General features: G+C 44.6%; 1 protein-coding gene across 2 annotated transcripts in view; it reads left to right on the forward strand.

Moving 5' to 3' along the window:
* The first annotated feature begins 548 nt into the window (after nucleotides 1-548).
* The window catches only part of Crem (cAMP responsive element modulator), a 52,626-nt gene continuing 30,223 nt past the window's right edge, over nucleotides 549-22,951 (forward strand). For both annotated transcript variants that reach the window (XM_045150625.1, XM_004668163.2), the window contains exons 1-3: nucleotides 549-626; nucleotides 13,311-13,408; nucleotides 13,563-13,705. In XM_045150625.1, coding sequence (XP_045006560.1) covers nucleotides 549-626; nucleotides 13,311-13,408; nucleotides 13,563-13,705 — 319 coding nt within the window. The remainder of the gene's footprint in view (nucleotides 627-13,310; nucleotides 13,409-13,562; nucleotides 13,706-22,951) is intronic.

Genomic DNA, 22,951 nt, shown 5'->3' on the forward strand with positions numbered 1-22,951 from the left:
TGAGTTTGTAAAATTTAAATGAAATTTCACATTTTTATTCATTCAAGTGTTCAATTTAATGTTATTTTTTTCTGTTTTTAACCTCTATAACTATTTGTGATATTATTTAAACACTTTCTTTTACATAAAGCAAATACAAATCAAGGTAGCTTTCAACATCTTTCTTAGATTGATGAAGTAGATTCTCATTCTAGTCCTTGACATTAACTAGGTAACCGTTGCACCCTGGTCTCTCAGACACGAGTGAGTAAAGTCTGCGATATTGTGAATTCACATCTCTTGACTCCTTTATTGAATGCAGAGCCGGGTCTGTGATGCTCTCAGCTGCACTGTGACATCATAAGGCCCATGGTGAGGGAACCTGGTTACAGATGGGAGCTGCTCATCCGGGTGCTGATCACATCCTGTGCTACAACACTGTGAGGTGTTCCTGGCAGAAGTGTCACTATTAGAACTTTTTTAAGTTCCAAAGCCAAGAAAGGCTGTCGGTTGCATCACCTCAGCCTGTTTCTTCACACTGACTGTTGTCTGTGGCGGGTTCCCAGTGGATGTGGTGGCATCAGCATAACCTATGTTTCCGGCACCCTGTCGAAGAAGATTACTCCTCAGGGGATCTGGATAAAAAGGTAAATTCTTATCCACTGTGAGTTCATTCTGTGGAGTTTTAAAGCCTCATAGAAAGAGGTGTAGGTTGTAAAATATGTCTTTTTAGGTTTTTCACTTATTTTTTGAGTAGTCGCTTATTCAAGGTTTTTTTTTTTTTTTTTTTTTTTGAATTCACTATGTAGTCTCAGGGTGTCCTTGAACTCCCAGTGATCCTCCTACCTGCCTCCCAAGTGATCTTATATTTATTTATTTATTTGAGTGAGAGAAGGAGAAAGAGCCAGATAGAGAATGGGCACATCAGGGCCTCCAACCACCGCAAACGAATTTCAGACGTATGTGCCATCTGACTTATGTGGGTCCTGGGGAGTTGAACCTAGGACCTTTGGCTTTGCAGGCAAATGCCTTAAGTGCTAAGCCATCTCTCCAGCCCTGATCTCATTTTTTTTTTTTTTTTTTTTTTTGTTTGGTTGGTTTCCTTCTCAGCCAGGCATTGTGGCACACACCTTTAATGCCAGCACTTGGGAGGCAGAAGTGGGAGGATTGCTATGAGTTCAAGACCACTCTGAGAGTACATAGTAAATTCCAGGTCAGCCTGAGCTAGAGTGAGACCCTACCTTGAAAAACAAAACAAACAAACAAACAAACAAAAACCTGAGAGCAGCATTAATATATGGGCATAGACCTAAATATTTAAAGGGCTTTGATAGATATAACATATCCATTTAGCCACACCACAGGAAAAGCTTTGCCCCTAGCACTAAAGATCTTTCTATTCACTAGTCTCAGTATCAGGCATAAACTCCACTCTCTTGTGGAGTGGGCCTCAGATCCAATCAGAGCGGTTGGTTACCCGCCTAACAGACATGCCATTACTGCACTCGTGGGCACATCGCCTAGATGGCCAGTTGTGTAGCTTGCAGGGCCCCTACTGGTTTAGACTGCGATGATTTTTCTCCCCCAGCATGGCACTATGATGGCTAGGCAGCAGGAAGGAGCCTTGTAGCTCAGCTCCAGCTTGACGCCTTAGTGTCCTGCAACCAAAACAAGTTCTGTTTTCAGCACCAGAGTCTTGCTATCTACTTCTGGTAGGCAACCAAGAGCCTTAGCAAGAGCCTATATTACTTGGGGAGGGGGGAACTCAGGGACCTCCCTATTCAGCAACTCAATGGGAGGTAGCCTATCTCTGGCACCCCTGGGATTTTTCCTTTAACAATCTATGGCTTCTAGGCAGAGCATTACCCAGCTCCACAGGGTACTTCTGCTCAAATGCTCTTTTTAAACATTTTATTTTATGCCAGTCATGGTGGCACAAGTCTTTAATCCCAGCACTTGGGAGTCAGAGGTGGGAGGATCGCCATGAGTTCAAGGCCACCTTGAGACTACATAGTGAATTTCAGGTTAACCTAAGCTAGAGCGAGACCCTACCTAAAAAAAAAAAAAAAAAAAAAAAAAGTAGAGAGAGAGAGAAAAAGAGTGAGCAAGAGAGAGCGTGTGTGTGTAAAAATGAGAGTGAGCAAGCATGTGGGCTGCCAGGCCTCTACAACTACAAACAAACTCCACATGCATGTGCCCTTTAGGCATTTGGCTTTATGTGGGTACTGGGGCATCAAACCCAGGCCTCTGGCTTTGCAAGCAAGTGCTTTTAACTGCTGAACCATCTTCCCATACCTCTTTGACAAAATTGTGTATATATATATAATATATAGGAGGGGGTGGGAGGAATTTGTTTTTCTAGGTGAGGCTCACTCTAGCCCAGGCTGACCTGGAATTCACTATGTAGTCTCAGGGTGGCCTAGAACTCATGGCAGTCTTCCTACCTCTGCCTCCTGAGTGCTAGGGTTGAAAGCATGCACCACCACACCTGGCCAAAATTTATTTTTATACACACACACACACACACACACACACACACACACACATAGTTTTTTTTTGGGGGGGGTGAAGCCTAACAGATTGGCTTTTTAAATTTTTTTTTTTATGCAAGAGAAAGCAAATTGGTGTGTCAGGATCTCCAGTCACTGTAGTCCAACTTCAGACGTGTGTGCCCCTTTGTGTGCATATGTGACATTGTGCGCTTGCATCACTTTGTGCGTCTGGTTTATGGGGGATCTGGAGAGTTGAACATGAGTCCTTAGGCTTCGTAGAAAAGCACCTTAACCACAAAGCCATCTCTCTAGTGCAAAATTATATATTTTTAATTAGCTGCCAAAGAAGTTAGTATCCATATGACTTACTCATAAGATTTTTTTTTTTTTTTTTTTGAGGTAGGGTCTCACTCTAGCCCAGGCTGACCTGGAATTCACTACGTAGCCTCAGGGTGGCCTCGAACTTACGGTGATCCTCTTACCTCTGCCTCCCAAGTGCTGGGATTAAAGGCGTGCGCCACCACACTCAGCAAATTTTGCTGTTTTTGGTCACGGTAACTCAGGATGACTTGGCACTCACTGTGGAGTCTCAGGCTGACCTCAAACTCAGGGCGATCCTCCTTCCTTTGCCTCCCCAGTGCTGGTATTAAGGGCATGCACCACTAAGCCTGGCTTCATGTGCACTTAAAATTGTATTTATTTGTTTGTTTGTTTATTTATTTATTTATTATGAGAAAGAATGAAAATGGGTGCACCAGGACCTCTAGCCACTACAGACGAACTCCAGACACGTGTGCCACCTTAAGTGCATCTGACTTAAGTGGGTTCTGGGGAGTTGAACCTGGATCTTTGGGCTTCACATGCAAGTGCCTTAACTGCTAAGCCAACTCTTCAGCCCTCATGTACATTTTTTAAAATCTTTATTTTATTTGATAGAGAAAGAGGCAGATAGAATGGGCATGCCAGGGCCTTCAGCTGCTGCAAACAATCTGATGTACACACCACCTTGTACATCCGACTTGCATGAGTCCTAGGGAATCAAACCTGGGTTCCTTGGCTTTTCAGGCAAGTACTATAACCTCTAAGCCATCTCTACAGCCCGCCTCACTTGCATTAAATTTTTTCAAAATTATTTATTTGAGAGAGAGAGAGAGAGAGAGAGAAAGATAATGGGTGTGCCAGGACCTCTAGCCACTGCAGAACTCCAGATGCATGCACCATCTTGTGCACTGGCTTACATGGGTCCTGGGGTACCAAACCTGGGTCCTTTGGCTTTGCAGGCAAGTGCCATAACCACTAGCCATCTCTCCAGCCCTCGTGCAGTTTTAATGAGTCATGGTGAAGGGGACAGGGAAGAACTGTGGTAGAACTCAGAGTACTTCACAGGTTTGTTAAGGTAGACACCAACAAGCCCTCCGCCCCCATCCTTCTTCCTTCAGTTACGCTGAGATGTAACGGTTATTCCTCTGTGTTAACATTCGCAGTGACTGGGAGGGGCAGGAATAAACTATCTGTCCTAGCCTGTGACATCAGTGGCGCCAAACTGTACATACATGCCTTTGTGCTCTTCACTATTACTAATTTTTCATGCAATTTATTAGTTTTATTCAAGTTTCATTAAGTTTAGAACAAGTTACAGTAAAATTATAATTAAAAGTCTTTTGAGAGCTAGGTGTGGTGCATGCCTTTAATCCCAGCACTCAGTGGGCAGAGGTAGGAGGACCATTGGAAGTTCAAGGCTAGCCCGAGACTACATAGTGAATTCCAGATCAGCCTGGGCCAGAGTGAGACCCTTGAAAAACCAAATTAATAGAACAACAACAACAGAATCAAACCTCCCCCAACATTCTTTCAAAAATTCTTCGACACTACACTATTTCAGCTGTTTTCAGGGACCCGGGCTACCTCGGCTGCTCTTCAGCTTGTACCATGGCATCACTGTTGCCAGCTGCTTCTAAATCTCTACAGAAACACATTCAGACGACCAGATGAGCTAGCTTTTCTTCACTATTACTCATTTGCAATTAAAACAAACAAGAAAGCCAGTTTCATTTAAGACTCTCCTTTGTGAACCAGTAACAGGGTCAGCTGCACATATCTTGCCCTTGAGTCCACAGTCCCTCTGCTGTTCTGTCCTGAGGTGGGCATTCGCAGGAAGCGCTCGTGTCTGTACTGAAGACCGACGCCCTCTTGAGGAGCAGCACTCTTGTTACGATGTGCGAAGATAAACTACCTGTGGGATGTTTTTCTACAGGGAAACAAATCATTTTTCTCAAAAGAATGACTATTAGTGAAACTGTCTATTCAAACTTGACATTTCCTTAAAAAGGAATGTCATTGTCACTTTGAGGAAAATGACAGACAGTGTTTATTGGCAATGACGAAATCCAAGCATTGAAGCAGAATTTTGTTAGTTTGTTTTTTCAAGGTAGGGTTATATTTCTTTTTCTGTGAGGGTTTGTCAAGGTATGGTCTCATTCTAGCCCAGGCTGACTCAGAATTCACTGTATAGTCCCAGGCTGGCCTCGAACTCACATTAAAGACATGTGCCACTATGCCTGGCAAACATTATTTATTTATTTGCTTACTTATTTGAGAGAGATAGCGAGAGAGAGGAAGATCATTGATGTTCCTTAAAAATGAGATCAAAAAAAAAAAAAAAAGATCACAAGGTGGGCATGGTGGCACATGCCTTTAATCCCAGCACTTGGGAGGCAGAGGTAGGAGGATCAACATGAGTTTGAGGTTATCCTGAGACTACAGAATGAATTCTAGGTCAGCCTGGGCCTAGAGCAAGACCCTACCTCAAAAAAAAATAAAAATAAAAATAAAAAAGCTGAGATCCTGCCAAGCATGGTGATGCATGCCTCTAGTTCCAGCACTTGGAAGGCAGAGGTAGGAGGATCACTGTGAGTTCAAGGCTAACCTGAGACTAGTGAATCAGGTCAGCCTGGGCTAGACTGAGACTTGACCTTGAAAAAAAATGAAAGAAGCAGCTGCGATCTTGGCCTGGCTATGCAGCTCTGTTGGTAAGCTGCTTGCCTAGCATGCATAGAGCCCTGCAGGGCTCAGTCCCTGCCACAGCGAAAAATAAGGCTGTGACGCTCACCTGCAGTCCCAGCAGCTGGGGGAGGGGAGGCAGGTGGATCACAAGTTCCAGCCCATCCTTGACTGCACAGCAAGAGAGAGGCCAGTGTGTCTCAAAGACAGAAAAAGAAAGAAATCTTGAGGTTCTGCTGCCGCTCACGACAAAAGTAGAGCTTGTTTCATTGCCAAGGTCTCTGGCTGGGGTGCGCCAGTCACTGTGCGCGGCAGAGCAGCGAGGTGAAGCTGCCCAGTGCCAGAGAGGTCCACCGTGCCGAATGCTTACTGCCGACAAGTGAGTAGGTTGGCGTGGAGGGGAGGGCAGTACTGTACTTTTGTTTGTTTTGTTTTGTGAGGCAGGGTCTCACTGTAGCCCAGGCCAACCTGGAATTCACTGTGGAGTCTCAGGCTGGCCTTGAATTCACGGTGATCCTTCTACCTCTGCCGCCCAAGTGCTGGGATTAAAGGCGTGTGCCACCATGCCAGACTTCCATTACTGTGTTTGAGTCCAGGCAAGGGGCATTACTGTGCCTTGCTGCCGGGGTCTCTGAAATTACTCAGTAGCTGGGTGATGACTGAGTTAGGCTTCAGCTCAGGGCTAGGAGTCTGGACTTCTCTCGGCATGCTCCTGCTGGGGAGGAGTGGCGGGAGGCCACACTGGCCCTGAGATGACATCTCTGGAGAGAGGACTCTAAAGGCTTCGAGCAGCCTGAGCTGCCTTCTGTGTGCTTTCTGCGTGTTTTTGATTATGGGACATGAAAATTAATGTGCTCTTTGTCCATATGGGAACAAGACCTTGACGTGCATCTATTTATTGTTTGTTTATGAGAAAGAAAGGGGGGGGAGAGAATGGGCACGCTAGGGCCTTTAGCCACTGCAAATGAACTCCAGACACATGCACCATGTTGTACATCTGGCTTACGTGGGTACTGGGGAATTGAACCTGGATCCTTAGGCTTCCCAGGCATGCACCTTAACCGCTAAGCCATCTCTCCAGTCCTGGTTGCATCTAAAGTAGTACAAGATTATCATATAAACTGTTTATAAAAGTAATCTACTATATTTAAATTCTCTTTAGTTTCTCTTCAGCTTTTAAAGAGGGTAGTTCATGCTTCGGCCGGCCTCTAAAGGTCCTCACTGTTAGTAGCCATGAGGTCCTAGCAAGGTAGTTTAACTGCTTTAGAACTTTGTGCTTGGAGCATTCTTAGCCACCGAAGCATGGGCACCAAAAGTGAGGCACATGGGTTCTTTCTTATCTGTCACATCAGAGAATGACAGTTCCAGGACGGTGACTACCTCCTGATGGTAAGTACCCAGCTGTCTGTCATTTCTTAAGCGAAAGAACAAGAGAAGAGAAGTAGGCCAGGCCTGGGTAGTGAGCAGCGCTCTTCACAACAGACCAGAGCGTGAAAGTGTAGCTTTAATCACCGGCACCGCGACTGCTGCGACGACTGCGCTGGCTGCCTTCGGGCGCGCTGAGCACGCCGAGTCCGTGTTCAGTCCCCGTGCGCACAGACGTCCAGGCCAGCTTTCTTCCTTGACTTGCTTGAGCTTTGAAATTCTTGCTTTTACTATTCATTTGTCATTGCTTTTCTTTGTGTTTTTAAATTTTTATCTTATTTATTTATTTGAGAGAGAGAGCAAGAAAGAAGCAGAGAGTGAGTGAGAATGGGCACACCAGGTCCTCTTGCCACTTGCAAAGGAATTCTAGGCACAGTGCCGTTTTGTGCATTTAGCTTTAGGTACTAGGGGGTTGAACCCAGGCCTTCAGACTTTACAAACTGAACCATCTCTTTAGCCCTCTTTTTCAAAAAAAATTTTTTTAATTTTTCAAGGTAGGGTCTCACTCTAGCCCAGGCTGACCTGGAATTCACTATGGAGTTTCAGGGTGGTCTTGAACTCATGGCAATCCTCCTACCTCTGCTTCCAAGTGCTGGGATTAAAGGCGTGCGCCACCACACCTGGCTGTGCGTCAGTCTTAAGGTGGGTTCTAGGGAGAGGAACATAGGCCTCAGGCTTTGCCTTTAACTGCTGAGCCATCTCTCTAGCTCTCGTTTTCTTACATAATTTTTTTAAAGACACTCACACTTTTTAGCTCAACCACGGCTTGCACGCATAGCATGATCTTCCCCGTTGGCCTCTCACATGCTGAGACTGCAGTCATGTGCCTGGCTGTGTCGTAGGTCAGCCTGGGCTAGGGTGAAACACTACCTTGAAAAATCAAAACAAAAACACACCTGGCTGTGTTGTAGAACTCACACTGCAGTCTTCTTAGACGCACGCCTGACGAACTTCACCTTCTGTATGAAGCACGCTGTCCTGCTGGGCATAGACATCACGGAGGGCTGGAGTTGCCTTAGTGTACAAGGCGTGATGGCCTGCTATCCAGTACTTCTCTCCTAGTTTCCTGTGCTCACTCAGGTTTAGTGAGCAAAGCTTCCTAGTGGTAGTTGAAAGGGTCTCTGGAGATATCTGTCAAACACAGTAACACAAAGATTATAGGGGCTGGAGAGATGGCTTAGCACTTAAGGCGCTGCCTGCAAAGCCAAAGAACCCAGTTCAGTTCCCCAGTACCCACATAAGCCAGATGCACAAGGTGGCCCATGCGTCTGGGTTTGCAATGACTTACGGCCCTTGCATGCTCATTATCTCTCTCTGCCTCTTCCTCTCTCTCAGATAAATAAATAAAACATCGTTAAAGATTATAGTGTGTTTACAAGAACTCACAAGAGTAGGAAAATAAAATGTTTTGTCCTCTCTCATAGGGCTTCTCAGGCTGGCCTTGAACTTCCTTTGTAGCCCTGGTTGGCTTCAAAGTTTTAAGTAGTCCTCTTGCCTCAGCATCTTGAGTGCTGGGAGTACATGTGTGCACCACCATGCCTGGCTCAGAAATTTATTTTATTATTTGCAAGGAGAGAGAGGGAATGAGTTATGAGATATGACAATGGGTGCATCAGAGCCTCTTGCCACTGAAAACAAACTGCAGATGCATGTGCTAATTTGTGCATCTGGCTTTATGTGGGTACTGGGGATTTGATCCTGGATTATCGGGCTTGCAAGCAAGTGCCTTGACTCTAAACCATCATTCTAGCCCTTTAGTTGCTTTTTTTTTTTTTTTTTTTTTTTTTTGATTTTTCAAGGTAGGGTTTCACTCTAGGCTGACCTGGAATTCGCTATGTATTCTCAGGGTGCCTCAAACTTTCGGTTATCCTCTTACCTCTGCCTCCCAAGTGCTGGGATTAAAGGTGTGTACCACCATACCTGGCTTTTAGTTGCTTTTTTAAAAAAATATATTTATTTATTTGAGGGGGCAAAGGGAGAGAGGGAGAGAGAGAGAGAATATGGGCATGCCAGGGCCTTCAGCTGTTGCATACAAATTCCAGGTGTACGTACCACCTTGTGCATTTGTCTTACATGGGTCCTGGAGAATTGAACCTGGGTTATTTGGCTTTGTAGGCAAGCACCTTAACCACTAAGCAATATCTCTAGTTCCTACTTGCTATTTGAAACAATATTTCTATTTACTTATTAGAGAGAGAGAGAGTGAGAGAGAGAGGGAGAGAATGTATGTGCCAGAGCTTCTAGCCACTGCAAACGAACTCCAGACACATGTGCTACCATGTGCATCTGGCTTACATGGGATCTGGAGAGTCAAACCTGAGTCCTTAGGCTTCGCAGGCATGGGCCTTAGCCACTAAGCAGTATCTCCAGCCCCCTTATTTGCTTTTTTGAGGTAGGATCTCACTCTAGCATAGGCTGGCCTCAAACTCATAGTGATCTTCCTACTTCTGCCTAGTGAGTGCTGGGACTAAAGGTATGCACAGCCATGCCTGGCTTTGAAGTTTATTTTAGAATCAGTGCGTGCAATACTTATAAAATAATATAGTATTGCTATATTTTATTTTGGTACTGGGCATAGAACCCCAAGGTCTCTTACATACAAAACACATGCTTGACCACTGAGCTTTGCTACCTCACTCCAAAGTAATATTGGCACTTGGCTGTTTTGTTTACATATCACATATCTCCTCATATTGAACCTGGACTTTAGTAGATGTTATTATTCTTGTAGTTGTGATCTAAATATGTATTTTTACTATTTATTTTATTAAAGTGGTTATAGATCCTTAACAGTTCCCAAAAGTTGTCTTGGGCAACTTTTTCTCTGGGGAGACGTGAACACAGGTCTGTTCACCCAGGTGGGGCAGAGGCGGAGCACAGCATGAGTGGCACTCCAGTGACTCTGTGCAGGTGGCGACGGAGCAGGGTGAGGTGTTGATCTCAGGGACAGTGGATGACTCAGAGGCAACTTCACCCAATTCCCACCCCGCAGAGCGAGCATCCAGAGATGGGCCTCAATCCAGTCAGACTGGTCGGTTATTCCCATAGCATTCATGCCACTGTCGTATCACCACAACTGACTGGGAAAATAATTGTTTTTGTTTTGTTTTTTCAAGGTAGGGTTTCCCTCTAGCCCAGGCTGACCTAGAATTCACTATGTAGTCTCAGGGTGGCCCTGTACTCTCCGCCTGGATACTCTCTACAGTGACAAATCACTGATTTAACAACAGCGATAACAAGTCTTCTGAATCTAAGATTCTCTTCCAGTGCCAGCCAGCTTAAAAGTAGAAGAAATATGTGCACCCCAGTAAAAGCCACCAGACAAAGGGTGTGGGAAATGTCCTCTTTCCTAATTAGGGTTAGAAAGAGTGACAGACAGGCTGTGGGGATGGAGGAGTCTCACAGAAAGCAAGCCGGGGTGAGAGCTACCACGCCGCGGCTCCCGGTTCACGTGGGCACCAGGCTTGAACTCAGCTGTAGGCTTGCTCAGCTGAGCCACCTCCCTAGTCCCCACGCCTACACTATGGGGCAACAAAGAAAAGACAGCCACATGTTGTGCATGCGTATTCATGCGTGTGAGTGCAGATGTGCATGCCAGAGTCCCTGTGGCGGGAAGAGGACAACTTTTGGGTCAGTCCTTATCTCAACAACTCATTTATTTTAAAAAGTGTTTTCCCAGAGTTGGACATGGTGGTGCACGCCTTCAGTCCCAGCGCTTGGGAGGCAGAGGTAGGAAGATCGCTGTGAGTTCAAGGCCAGCCTGAGACTATAGAGTTAGCAGTAGTCTCTAGTTGTCATCATGTTATAGCAGGAACTAGATATTCTTGCTTACATTCTTGACTTTTAAAAATGTTTTACTTTGTTTTTTGGTTTTTCGAGGTAGGGTCTCTGTTGTAGTCAGGTTTGCATTGCTCTTGGTTCACCCAACCAAGAACAGCTTGTGGGAAAAAAAGAGGTTTATTTTGGCTTAGAGGCTCGAGGGGGGGAGCTCCATGATGTCAGGGAAAATGACAGCATGAGCAGAGGGTGGACATCACCCCTTGTATAACATAAGGTGGACAATAGCATAGGAGAGTGCGCCAAACACTGGCAAGGGGAACCTGCCTGTAACACCCAGAAGCCCGCCCCCAACAATACAGCGCCTCCATCAGGTATTAATCCCCAACTCTCCATTAGCTGGGAACCTAGCATTCAGAACACCTAAGTTTATGGGGGGTACCTGAATCAAACCACCACAGTCTCTCTACCCCAGGCTGACTTGGAATTCACTATGTAGTTTCAGGGTGGCCTTGAACTCATGACGATGCTCCTGCTTCTGCCTCCCTAGTACTAGGACTAAAGTTGTGTGCTACCACACCCAGCTAATATTTTACATTTATTTATTTATTCATTTAAGAGCAAGAGAGAGAGCGAGAATGGGCATACCAGGGTCTCTAGCCACTGCAGACAAACTCCAGATGCATTCACCACCATGTACAGCTGGCTTATGTGGGTTCTGGGGAATCGAACCTAGGTCCTGAGGCTTTGTAGGCAAGTGCCTTAACTACAAAGCCATCTCTCCAGTCCAACCTTTTATTTTTATTTAATTTATTTATTTATTTGAGGTAGAGTCTCACTCACCTGGAACTCATTCTGTAGTCCCGGGTTGGCTTTGAACTCACAGTGATTCTTCTACCTCTGCCTCCTGAATTCTGGGATTAAAGGTATGAGCCACTGTGTCCGGCTCTTGAAATTTTAGTAACCTCTTGTTTTTCCCAAATAAAATTTTCTTTTAATTGTATAAAGTAAGTTTTGTCTTAGGGTTCTATTTAAAATGAAACTTTAGTAATTAATGTATGGCTTGAATAGATTGGCAAAAATAGGTTCTGCAGATTCATTATTTTAGTTTTCTGACTTATCATATTATTGTATTTTTCCTGACTTGAAAAATGAAATCACATTGAAACCTCTGATACTACCTCTAAGGAGAAAATACTTTTACTCTATTAAAAAAAATTGTGAGTGGTTCTGGGCATGGTGGCGCACGCCTTTAATCCCAGCACTCAGGAGGCAGAGGTAGGAGGGTCACTGTGAGTTTGAGGCCACCCTGAGACTCCACAGTGAATTCCAGGTCAGCCTGGGCCCAACCTTGGAAAAACAAAAACAAGTTGTGAGAGGGCTGGAGGGATGACTTAGCAATAAAGGCATCTGCCTGTGAAGCTTAAGGATCCCAGTTTGATTCCCCAGGACCCACATTAGCTAGATGCACAAGGGGGCACACACATCTGGAGTTCATCTAGAGGCCCTGGCATGTCCATTCTCTTTCTCTCTCCCTCTTTCTCTGTCAAATAAATAAATAAATAAAAATAAAATATTTTTTAAAATGTGAGAGAGATTATGGGGGCACCAGGACCTATTACTGTTCCAAAGCCTGCAGATGTATGTGCCGCTTCGTGCACCTGGCTTTACCTGGGTATTGGGGTATTGAACCTGAGTCTGGGCTAGAAGGCTTTGCAAGCAAGCACTACTTTTAAAATAGAAAGGTAAAAGGTCTGATCATATATATATATCATATATATATGATATACATATATGTGTATATATATACATACATACATATATATATATATATATATTTCTTTATTTATTTATTTTTGAGGTAGAGTCTCATTCTAGTTCAGGCTGACCTAGAATTCACTCTGTAGTCTCAGGGTGGCCTCAAACTCATGGTGATCCTCCTACCTCTGCCTCCCAAGTGCTGGGATTAAAGGCATGCACCACCATGCCCGGCAATATATTTATTTATTAAAGAGAGACAGAGAGAGAGAGAATGGGCACACCAGGGCCTCCAGCCACCACAAATGAACTCCAGATGCGTGTTGCCACCATGTGCATCTGGCTTATGTGGGTTTTGGGGAGTTGAATCTGGGTCTGTAGGCCTTGTAGGCAAGCACCTTAACTGCTAAACCATCTCCCCAGCCCAAGAAGGCACTTTTAATCTCTGGGCCATTTCCCCAGCCCCCATAAACTTCTTTTTGGACCTTCAAAACTTTTAAACTTGAACACACTCCTTGTGACATGAACACTGACTTTATGTAAGTGGTCTTTGGGCCTGATGCCAGCTTGAAGATGCAGGTCAAGCCAGCCATGATGCTGTGGGGAGTTTTTGTCTCGGTCCAGCTCACTCAGCCCTTTGGGATCCTAAGGACACATTCAGATCTAAGGTTGTGGGTCTCAATGCCTGTGCTTGTCCTTTCCTGCCTCCCCTCCCCTCCCCTCCCCTCCCCTCAGAGACTCTGTCCAGAGCATCCCTGCACTGGTCTGCTGGTCATGATCTGGATATGCCTTGCCCCTCAGCCCAGGGCTGCCCACAAAGACCCTTAGTCACCCACTTTGAAGCTTTTTTGATGCATCTCAGAAGGTCTTGTATTACAGGTAGCAACAATTGCAGAGACAAATGAGCCTGCAGAATCAGAAGGTGTAATCGATTCCCATAAACGGCGAGAAGTCCTTTCACGAAGACCTTCCTATAGGTGAGTTGGCTCAGTGTCCTTCCTACTGGAGTGAGCGCTGGTCTTTCCAAAAGGGTACAATTGTCATCAAGCAGATCAGTTCTTCCTCTATAGCTTTTCTGCCGTGCCTCTCATTCTGTATCCTAATTGCGTATGTTATTAAATTATATTTTAGAAAAATACTGAATGACTTTTCCTCTGATGTGCCTGGTATTCCCAAGATTGAAGAAGAAAAATCAGAGGAAGAAGGAACACCACCTAGCATTGCTACCATGGCAGTGCCAACTAGCATTTACCAGACTAGCACGGGACAATACAGTATGTATGCGCCGTCCGTTGTAGACGAGCTTTCGACCTCCCTGGTTACGGTCACCCCGGGCCCCGCTTGCTCCACTTAAGATGCAACTTCACCAACCAAACTGTGTAGGGGGAAAAGTGCATGGCACAGAAGGAGAGGTGTGCCGGCAGCTGGAAAATAACCTTTTATCGTTGAGTATAGAAAAAGCATGGATCAAAATAAAGGGAGAGATTTTTTATTTATTTATATGTTTATATTCATCTCAAGTAAAAGTGGCTTTTTATTGTCTTCATGGTGAATGCCCGTGTTTCACTATAGCTTTTGTTCCAGCAGCCAGTGTTTGCGGATCGGGAAGAGGCGGATGTTTTTAATCTGATGCTTTTCGTGCAGCTCTGTTTTCGCCGCTCTTGCTGTGTTCATTTGTGCTGCAGTTTTCCCTAAAACTTAACAATTTGATAGATCATTTTATTTGAATTTTATACACTGAAAGCTCTAATAAACAGATACATTCACATATAGTCTTGTGGATTTCAATGGACTTTTAATTCTGTGCTTTTTGCTATAAGTAAAGCACTGGTGTTTTTCCCAAATTAAGAATATATTGCCAGGTGTGGTGGTGCATGCCTTTAATCCAGGCACTTGGGAGGTAGAGGTAGAAGGATCATTGTGAGTTCAAGGCCACCCTGAGACTACATAGTGAATTTAATTCCAGGTCAGCCTGGGAGACCCTACCTTGAAAAAGAAAATAAAACAAAACAAAAAAAACTGTGTGTGATGGCACATGCCTTTAACCCCAGCACTTGGAGGGCTGCTTTGAGTTCCAAGTTCGTCTGGGATAGAGTGAAACCCTACCTTGAAAAAACAAAATAAATAAATAAATAAATAATAAGTAAGACAAGAGCTAGAAAGCACACACACAAGAAGAGGGGGAGGGGAATAGGTGGGGAGGGCCCTGAGAGCCAGTACTTGCTGTTGGAAAATGTGTAATGTTAAATATCATGTCCAAATAAGGTGTTAAGATTTTAGATTTTTTATTTGTTTGTTTGTTTTCCTTTAAAAAGTAGCAATACGGGCTGGAGAGATGGCTTAGCAATTAAGGTGTTTGCCTGAAAAGTCTCAGGGCCCCAGTTCGATTCCCCAGGACCCATGAAAGCCAATGTACAAGGGGGTGCATGCATCTGGAGTTCATTTGCAGTGACTGGAGGCCCTGGAGCGCCCATTCTCTCTCCTTATCTGCTTCTCTCTCTCTCAAAAAAAATTTAAAAAGTAGCAATACTTAGAAAAGTCTCACAACCTGGCTAAAAGAAGCTATCATCTTTCACAGGAGGAGATCTTATATAGTCATTAGTATTTTATTTCATTTTCTAGAATAATTTTTCTTATGGTGGTAGTTATTCGCAGTAGGAAACTGAATCTCCTTTGGTAGTTTCAGGGTGCTCCTGTCATGATACTTGGTATTATTATTGTGGGTTCCTGGGTCCTCCAGGTCCCTGCCACGGTTTCCCTGAAGGCATCCCAGGCAACTGGAAACAAAAGTTACGTGCTCATGACAAGAGAAAGAACCACCATGGGAGTCAGCTTCCGTGAACAGCTCTCGGTTTATTGTCAAGGAAATGGGTTTATAAGCAGTTGAGGGTCCTAAGGGGACTGGATGTACAAGGTTGCTGGCTGATGCCTAATTAGCATAGGGGACATGCATTCTGACACATAGGCCGTGGCAAAGGGAGGGCATAGAGTACGGGGGGGGGGGGGGCTGTGCAAAGGGCTGGCTGATGCCACACAAAGAGTTTCCTAGGCAACTGGTCAGAGGTCACAGGGTTATGGGCAAAGCCTAAGTCTTACCTGAATGTCCAGGTGTCCCGTGCTTGGAGAAAGAGTGGCCTTACTTCCTGCCTATCTTGAGCTGTGAGATTCTGTCTGTGGGTCCAAGCTCACTGCGACTTCCAAGAATTGGGGAAGGATCCTGACTCACTGCAACCCCCAAGAATGGAGGGAGGAGCTCCCCTGCAGGTCAGTCCCGAGATATGACCAGCTGCTGTGACCCTCCATAGCCTGGGGCCTTTGTGTCAGACAGCTTAGGTTTGCTTAACCCAGGGCCCTGCCAATGTCCGACAGCTCCCTTTGGTTTTGGAATGGGGAGGCGTCATCACATTGAGTGAGATCTTTATGGTCTGTCATAGGCTCGGGTAGATGGTGCACGAGAGCCTGATGAGTCGCAACCTCAGCAATGTCAGTTAGTTGTTGTCTGGGAAATTTGGTGAGGCAGGGGCTACACGTAATAGGGCTCCTATAGCAAGGAGGGGGCTGAGGAGGGGAGAAGCCAGGTGGCTAAAGGGTTAGAGAACCAGGTGGTGGGGTCCTCAGGCTTGTAGTGGTCAAGCAGCTCCTTGTGGAGTTTAATGAGAGTTTCAACATCTTGTTCAACAACATTTGATTCATTAACAAAAAAACCATTCTTTTCCCAAGACCACACACGTTCCCCCATATTCAGCAATAATAAGGTCTAAGGCTCTATGGTTTTGAAGTACTGCAACTACTACTAATAAGGAATTAGATGTTAAAATTTTCACTTTCCTCTCTCTCTATCCTCTCTCTTTCTTTCTCCTCTTTTTCTTTGAGGTAGGGTCTCACTCTAGCCCAGGCTGACCTGGAATTCACTATGTAGTCTCAGAGTGGCCTTGAACTTATGGGGATCCTCCTTCCTCTGCCTCTTGAGTGCTGGGATTAAAGGCGTCCGCCACCACACCTGGCTCATCTCTCTGTCTCTCTTTAAAATATTTTTTTTTGCAAGAAAAAATATATATAGATATATATATATAGAGAGAGATAATATGGAAAATGCCAGGGCCTCCAGCCTCGGCAAATGAACTCCAGATGCATCTCCACTTTGTGCATGTGGTTTTACATGGGTACTGGGGAGTCAAACTTGGGTCATCAGGCTTTTCAAACAAGCTCTTTAGCCACTGAGCCATCTCCTCAGCCCTCATTTCTCATGTGTTCTTTGGTTATATCTTTGTCTGGCTCACTGGGAGTAGGTGGCGGGCATCTCAGGACTGTAAACCAGGGTGGTGTGCAGCTGCAGTGGAGGGCTGGGTTCCCGCAGGGCCAGGGCTGAGCTCCTCGTGGCGGGTCTCTAAGAGGCGCCCGCCGAGCAGGCCTCCGGTGTACGCGCCGCTGTTTCCTGTTGTGTCCTGAGGGGCAGGTTGGAAAGCAGTGCCGAAACAGTTTTGGACTTGGGGGAATGAGCCAGGAGCCTGAGCTCTTGATGCTTCTTTGGCATAGCCTCATGCTACTGAAGGATTCTCAGAGCAGCAGTGACAGAGGAGTAGCTGATATAGGTTACTTTACATAGAATCTTACCTTAGAGTGTGACACAGGAAACCCGGGGGCTGGGAGAACTTGTAACCTGGAGAGGATGTGGTGAAGGAGTCTGATCCTTGCTATCTGCTAACTCAGTGAGGAGGCCAGGAAGCTCCTCTGAGCATAGGAGTAATTTAAACGGTCAAACACTGAACTTAGTCTGAAGACAAAAGGAGGTAACAGAGGCTGGAGAGAAGGCTCAGTGGTTAAAGGCATTTGCTTGTAAAGCCTAATGGCCTGGGTTCAATTCCCCAGTACCCACATAAGGCCAGAGTGCTAAGTGGCACATGAATCTGGAGTTTGTTTGAAGTGGCAAGAAGCCCGGGAATGCCCATTCACTCTCTCTCTTGTCTTGCAAATAAATTAAAACATGTTTTAAAAAGGGGGTAACAGGTGCTGGGCAGCTGGCTCAGCAATTAAGGCATTTCCCTGCAAAGCCTGATGACCTGGGTTCAATTCCCCAGTACCCATGTACCATGTAAGCCAGATGCACAAAGTGGCACATGCATCTGGAATTCCTTTGAAGTGGCTGAAGTCCCTGGCATGCCCATTCTCCTGCCCCCCTCCCTGTCTGTCTTTTTAACTCTCTGCTAACAAATAAATAAAATATTTTTTTAAAAATTTAAGCTTAAAACAGGCAGAGATTTATTGTTGTCATCATGTAAACAGCCCATGTGTAAAAGTCTGCTAGATACAGATCTTAGCAGTAGGTTTGCTGACTGTCAGTTTAGTGGCACTGGGCGTGTGACTTCATGGCCCCTGGGCATAGTCTTCAACACCATAAAGAAAAAGTCTGGCCAAAGAATGTCTGCTCAGTCATTCATAGGATGACATTTGAGATAGTTTAGCACTGGCAAAGAATGTCACTTGCTGCACATGACACTTAAGACATAAATAAAGAGGTAAATGCAGAGACCAGCTGTGGTGGTACACACCTTTAATCCCAGCACTCAGAAGGCTGAGACAGAAGGATTGCTATAGTTGTAGGCCAGACTGGAGTTACAGAGTGAGTTCCAGGCTAGACTGAGACCCTGCCTCAGAAAATAAAAATAAAAATAAAAATAAAAAAAGCAGGGCTGGAGAGATGGCTTAGTGGCTTAGCAGTTAAGGTACTTGTCTGCGAAGCCTAAGGACCCATGTTTGACTCTCCAGACCCCACATGAGCCAGACACATGTAAGTGAGGCAAGCGCAAGGTCGCACATGTCCACTAGGTGGCACAAGCATCTGGAGTTTGATTTCAGTAGCTGAGGCCCTGGTGCACCAATTCTCTCTCTTTGTCTCTCTAAAATAAAGATAAAAAAATAAATAAGTAAATTCATAAAAAGAAAAAGAATTAAATGTTTTAGGTAAGTTTAAGGGCTGAGAAGATAACTCAGTGAGCAAGACGTATTGTGCAAGTATGAGGACCTGAATTCTATACCCAGCATGCGTGTATTAAAACTGAGCTTAAGTGGCATGTGGTGGTGCACGCCTTTAATCCTAGTACTTGGGAGGCAGAGGCAGGAGGATTGACATGAGTTCAAGGCAAGCCTGAGTCTACACAGTGAGTTCCAGGTCAGCCTGGGCTATAGTGAAACCCTACCTCCAAAGAAAAAACAAACAAACAAAAAAGCTGAGTTTGGCTATGCATGCCTGTAACCCCAGTGCAGGGGCAGGGGGAGGGGCCAGAGACAGGAGCATTGAGTGCTTGCTGGTCAGCCATTCTAGTCCAAACAGGAGAGCCCAGGTTCACTGAGAGACACTCCTATCAGGGAAATAAGGCGGAAGAACAGAAGAAGGAACCCCGTAAAGTACTCCACTGTCCTCTGCACACACGCATAGGTACACATGTGTGCACTCACCCACACATGAATATACCACATACAGGCACATACCACACAACAAAACACAAACAAAAAAAGGAAAAGAAATGATTGAAGGTTTTTCAAAACAATGATTTATTTAGTTCATTTTTAATTTTTTTCATGGGTACTGGGGATTCAAACTCTGGTTACTAGGCTTTGCAGGCAAGTATCTTAACCTCTGAGGAATCTCTCTAGCTCAATAATTTGTTTATTTATTTGCAAGGAGACAGAGAGAGAGAGACAAAGGGTACACAGGACCTCTAGCCACTGCAGGCGAACTCCAGGTGCATGATCCACTTTGTCCATCTGGTTTTACGGGGATACTGAGGAATAGAACCCAAGTCTGTAGACATTTCACGCAAGCTCCTTAACTGCTGAGCCATCTCTCCAGTCCCTTATTTTTATTTATTTACTTTTTTATTTATGAGAGAGAGAGAGAGTACAGCAGGGCCTTTAGCCACTGCAAACTCCAGATGTTGTGGCCCCAAGCTGGCCTCAAACTCGTGGTGACCCTATCTCAGCTTCTGCAGTGTTGGGATTAAAGGCGTGTCCCAACACACTGAAGTTTTTTTTTTTATTTAATCTTTTATTAATTTATTTGTTTGAGAGAGAGAAAGAGGCAGATAGAGAGTCCAGATGCATGTGCCACCTTGTGCATCTGGCTTACCTGGGTACTGGGGAATTGAGCCAGGGTCCTTAGAACCATAGCAATCCTTCTATCTCAGCCTTCTGAGTGCTGGGATTAAAGGTGTGTACCACCACAGCTGGTCTCTGCATTTACCTTTTTATTTATGTCTTCAATGTCATGTGCAGCAAATGCAGGCAAACACTTTTAACTGCTAAGCCATCTCTCTCAGTTGAAGTTTTTTAATTCAGTAAATTTTCTGTTATGAGAAAAATATTTAAATTCTTCACCTTATTTCACTCAATTTCAACCCAGTCACCAAAACTTCCAGGACTTTTTTTTCTGAATGTCCTGTGACTCTCGTTTGCTAAGAAACTTATTAATGAAACTCTGTGACTCATCTTTACTGGAAGTTTTGTCCATGGAAAGTAAGTGGGTTAGCCCGAAGCTCATCAGAATAGGAAGATGGGGCTGAGCTTTGTGGACTGCTTACAGAATTCAGAATGCTTAGACACCCATGAACAAGCACTACTGTCTCATCAGGGAACTGGCACATTGTAGAGAGTCATATTTGCCTGTTTGTAGCACTAAAGATGCTTCTATTCCCCCAGGTTACTTTCAAAATGACTTAAGGCTAATTCACATAATATAAATATGGCTACTTAATCTTGCGACCTCTCTGTCTGTGTCTGTTCTCTCCCTCTCTTTCTCTCTCTCTCTCTCTCTCTCTCTCTCTCTCTGTATTATATATATATTTGCGGTATGAGGTCTCAAACCTAGGGTCTTGTACATATTAAACAGATACTCTGCTCTGCCTCTGAGTGAGCTCCATTCCTACTAAACTTGTTTAAGTCAATGTCATGAGATTTCACTCATGAATCTTTTTTTTTTTAATTCGGTTTTTCAAGGTAGGGTCTCGCGCTAGCCCAACTGACCTGGAATTCACTATGTAGTTTCAGAGTGGCCTCAAACTCATGGTAATCCTCCTGCCTCTGCCTTCCAAGTGTTGGGTCATTTATGAATCTTTTGATTGCAATTTGAAATCAAGGTAGTTTTGAATTTTATCTAATTAAATTCTTTATGTGTTAAGTACAAGTTGGAGACTTAAAAAATCCTTGAAAAATTGGTTAATCTCATTTTGTCATACAAGAGATAACATTTTGAATGGGAAAGCCCTCTCCAGAAGAGTCAGTGTAAGAAATCAAAACTAGTCTAAAACAAGAGATCATGGGTAGAAATGTCCTGTATGCTCCTACCACTGGGGGAGGCAGAGACAAGTGAATCGTAAATTCAAGGCCATCTTCAGCTGTATAATAAATTGGAGACCTGCCTGGACTATATAAAACCCTGTCTCAATTTTTTTTTTTCCGAGGTAGGGTTTCACTCTAGTTGAGGCTGACCTGGAATTCACTATGTAGTCTCATGGTGGCCTCGAACTCACGGTGATCCTCCTATCTTTGCCTACTAAATGCTGGGATTAAAGGCATGTGCCACCACGCCCAGGTTTCAGTATTTTTCCTCCTAGAATCAACTTGTGTGAGTATGCTTTTCTTTTTTTTTTTTTAATTTTTGGTTTTTCGAGGTAGAGTCTCACTGTAGTCCAGGCTGACCTGGAATTCACTATGTAGTCTCAGGATGGCCTCAAACTCACAGTGATCCTCCTACCTCTGCCTCCCAAGTGCTGGGATTAAAGGCGTGCGCCATCACGCCCAGCTTAAAATTTATTTTTATCTATTTATTTATTTATTTGAGAGAAAGAATTGGCATGTCAGGGCCTCCAATCACTGCAAACAAATTCCAAATGCATGTGCCACCTTATGCACCTAGCTTATGTGGGTCCTGGGGAATTGAACCTGGGTCCTGTGGTTTTACAGGCAAATGCCTTAACCACTAAGCCATCATCTCTAGCCCTGCTTTTATTTTCAGTATCTAATACATGCACATGGACTTGGTTTTTTAGGTGAGCATCTCATTCTAGCCCAGGCTGCTGTTGACTTCTCTGTCTGGCATTATTTCTGTCACTCCAAACTAATAATCAGCTGTAAATGTTTATTTAAGTATGTAGCTGGGTGTAGTGGCACACACCTTTAATCCCAGACTCAGGAGGTGGAGGTAGAAGGATCGCTGGGTCTCACTCTAGCCCAGGCTAACCTGGAAATCACAATGTAGTTCCAGGCTGGCCTCAAACTCAGGCGATCCTCTTACCTCTGCCTCCTGAGTGTTGTGATTAAAGGTGTGTGCCACCACGCCTGGCTTCTTTTATATATATTTAAATTTGTATTTACTTATTTATTTGTTTGTTTGTTTATTAGAGAAGAACGGGCATACCAGAGCCTGTAGCCACTGAAAACAAACTCCAGATGCATGTGCGACTTTGTGCATTTGGCTTATATGGGTTCTGGGGAATTGAACCTGGGTCTTTAGGCTTTGCAGGCAAATGCCTTAAATACTAAGCCATCTCTCCAGCCCTTATTTCTCATATGTTTTGAAAAACTTAGATTTCTTCTAAAGCCTTTAATGATGAGGACTGAAGCCGAGACTTGAAGTCTTTACAGCGTTGTGGTTGAAGGTGTCCTGCTATTAGGAAGTGCATGGAGGGAGCACCGTGCCTGAGGGAAAGGGGCCGTTATTCCCTCAGGGTTTCTCCGCGCAGCGCCGCTGACATTTTATAACTAAGTCTCCACTTTCTGTCAGTCGTACTCTTAACAGCAGTGGTCTACCAGGAGCTAGAGCACAGAGTGTGCATGTGTGGAAGTCCTTTTTTCTTTCTTTCTTTCTTCTTTTTTTTTTTTTTGGTTTTTCAAGGTAGGGTCTCACTCTGGCTCAGGCTGACCTGGAATTCACTATGTAGTCTGAAGGTGGCCTCGAACTCATGGCGATCCTCCTACCTCTGCCTCCCGAGTGCTGGGATGAAAGGCGTGCGCCACCATGCCCGGCAAGGAAGTCTTACCATGTTAACTCACGTCTCTGCTAGGGCGAGGAGCTGAAAACTAGTTCAGTGCTCTGGAGTTCCAGAAGCCTTAAGCTGCCAGGTCACTGCATAAAAATATTCGGAAATGCTGTACACATACTGAGAGTATACTTTATTATTATTTTTTCCCAAGAAGGCTCACTCTTAGTCCAGGCTCACCTGGAACTCACTCTGTAGTCCCATGCTGGCCTTGAACTCACAGTGATCCTCCTGCCTCTGTCTCCTGAGTGCTGGGACCATCGATGTGCACCATCACACCAGATAATGAGAATATACTTTAAACACTACTTTTACATTTACACTGATTTATAGGTGTTGTGTTATTGTGTGATACGCTTTTAAAATCTTAGTCATAATGTCTAGTTAGCTAGTTTATATGATTTTTTTTATTAGTTTTCTATTCTGCAAGTACAGGCAGTTTGGTACCATTATTAGGCTCATTCGTGACCTACCCCCTCCCCTTGG

This window comes from Jaculus jaculus, chromosome 5 (assembly GCF_020740685.1).
Source record: "Jaculus jaculus isolate mJacJac1 chromosome 5, mJacJac1.mat.Y.cur, whole genome shotgun sequence".
Taxonomy (NCBI): Eukaryota; Metazoa; Chordata; class Mammalia; order Rodentia; family Dipodidae; genus Jaculus; species Jaculus jaculus.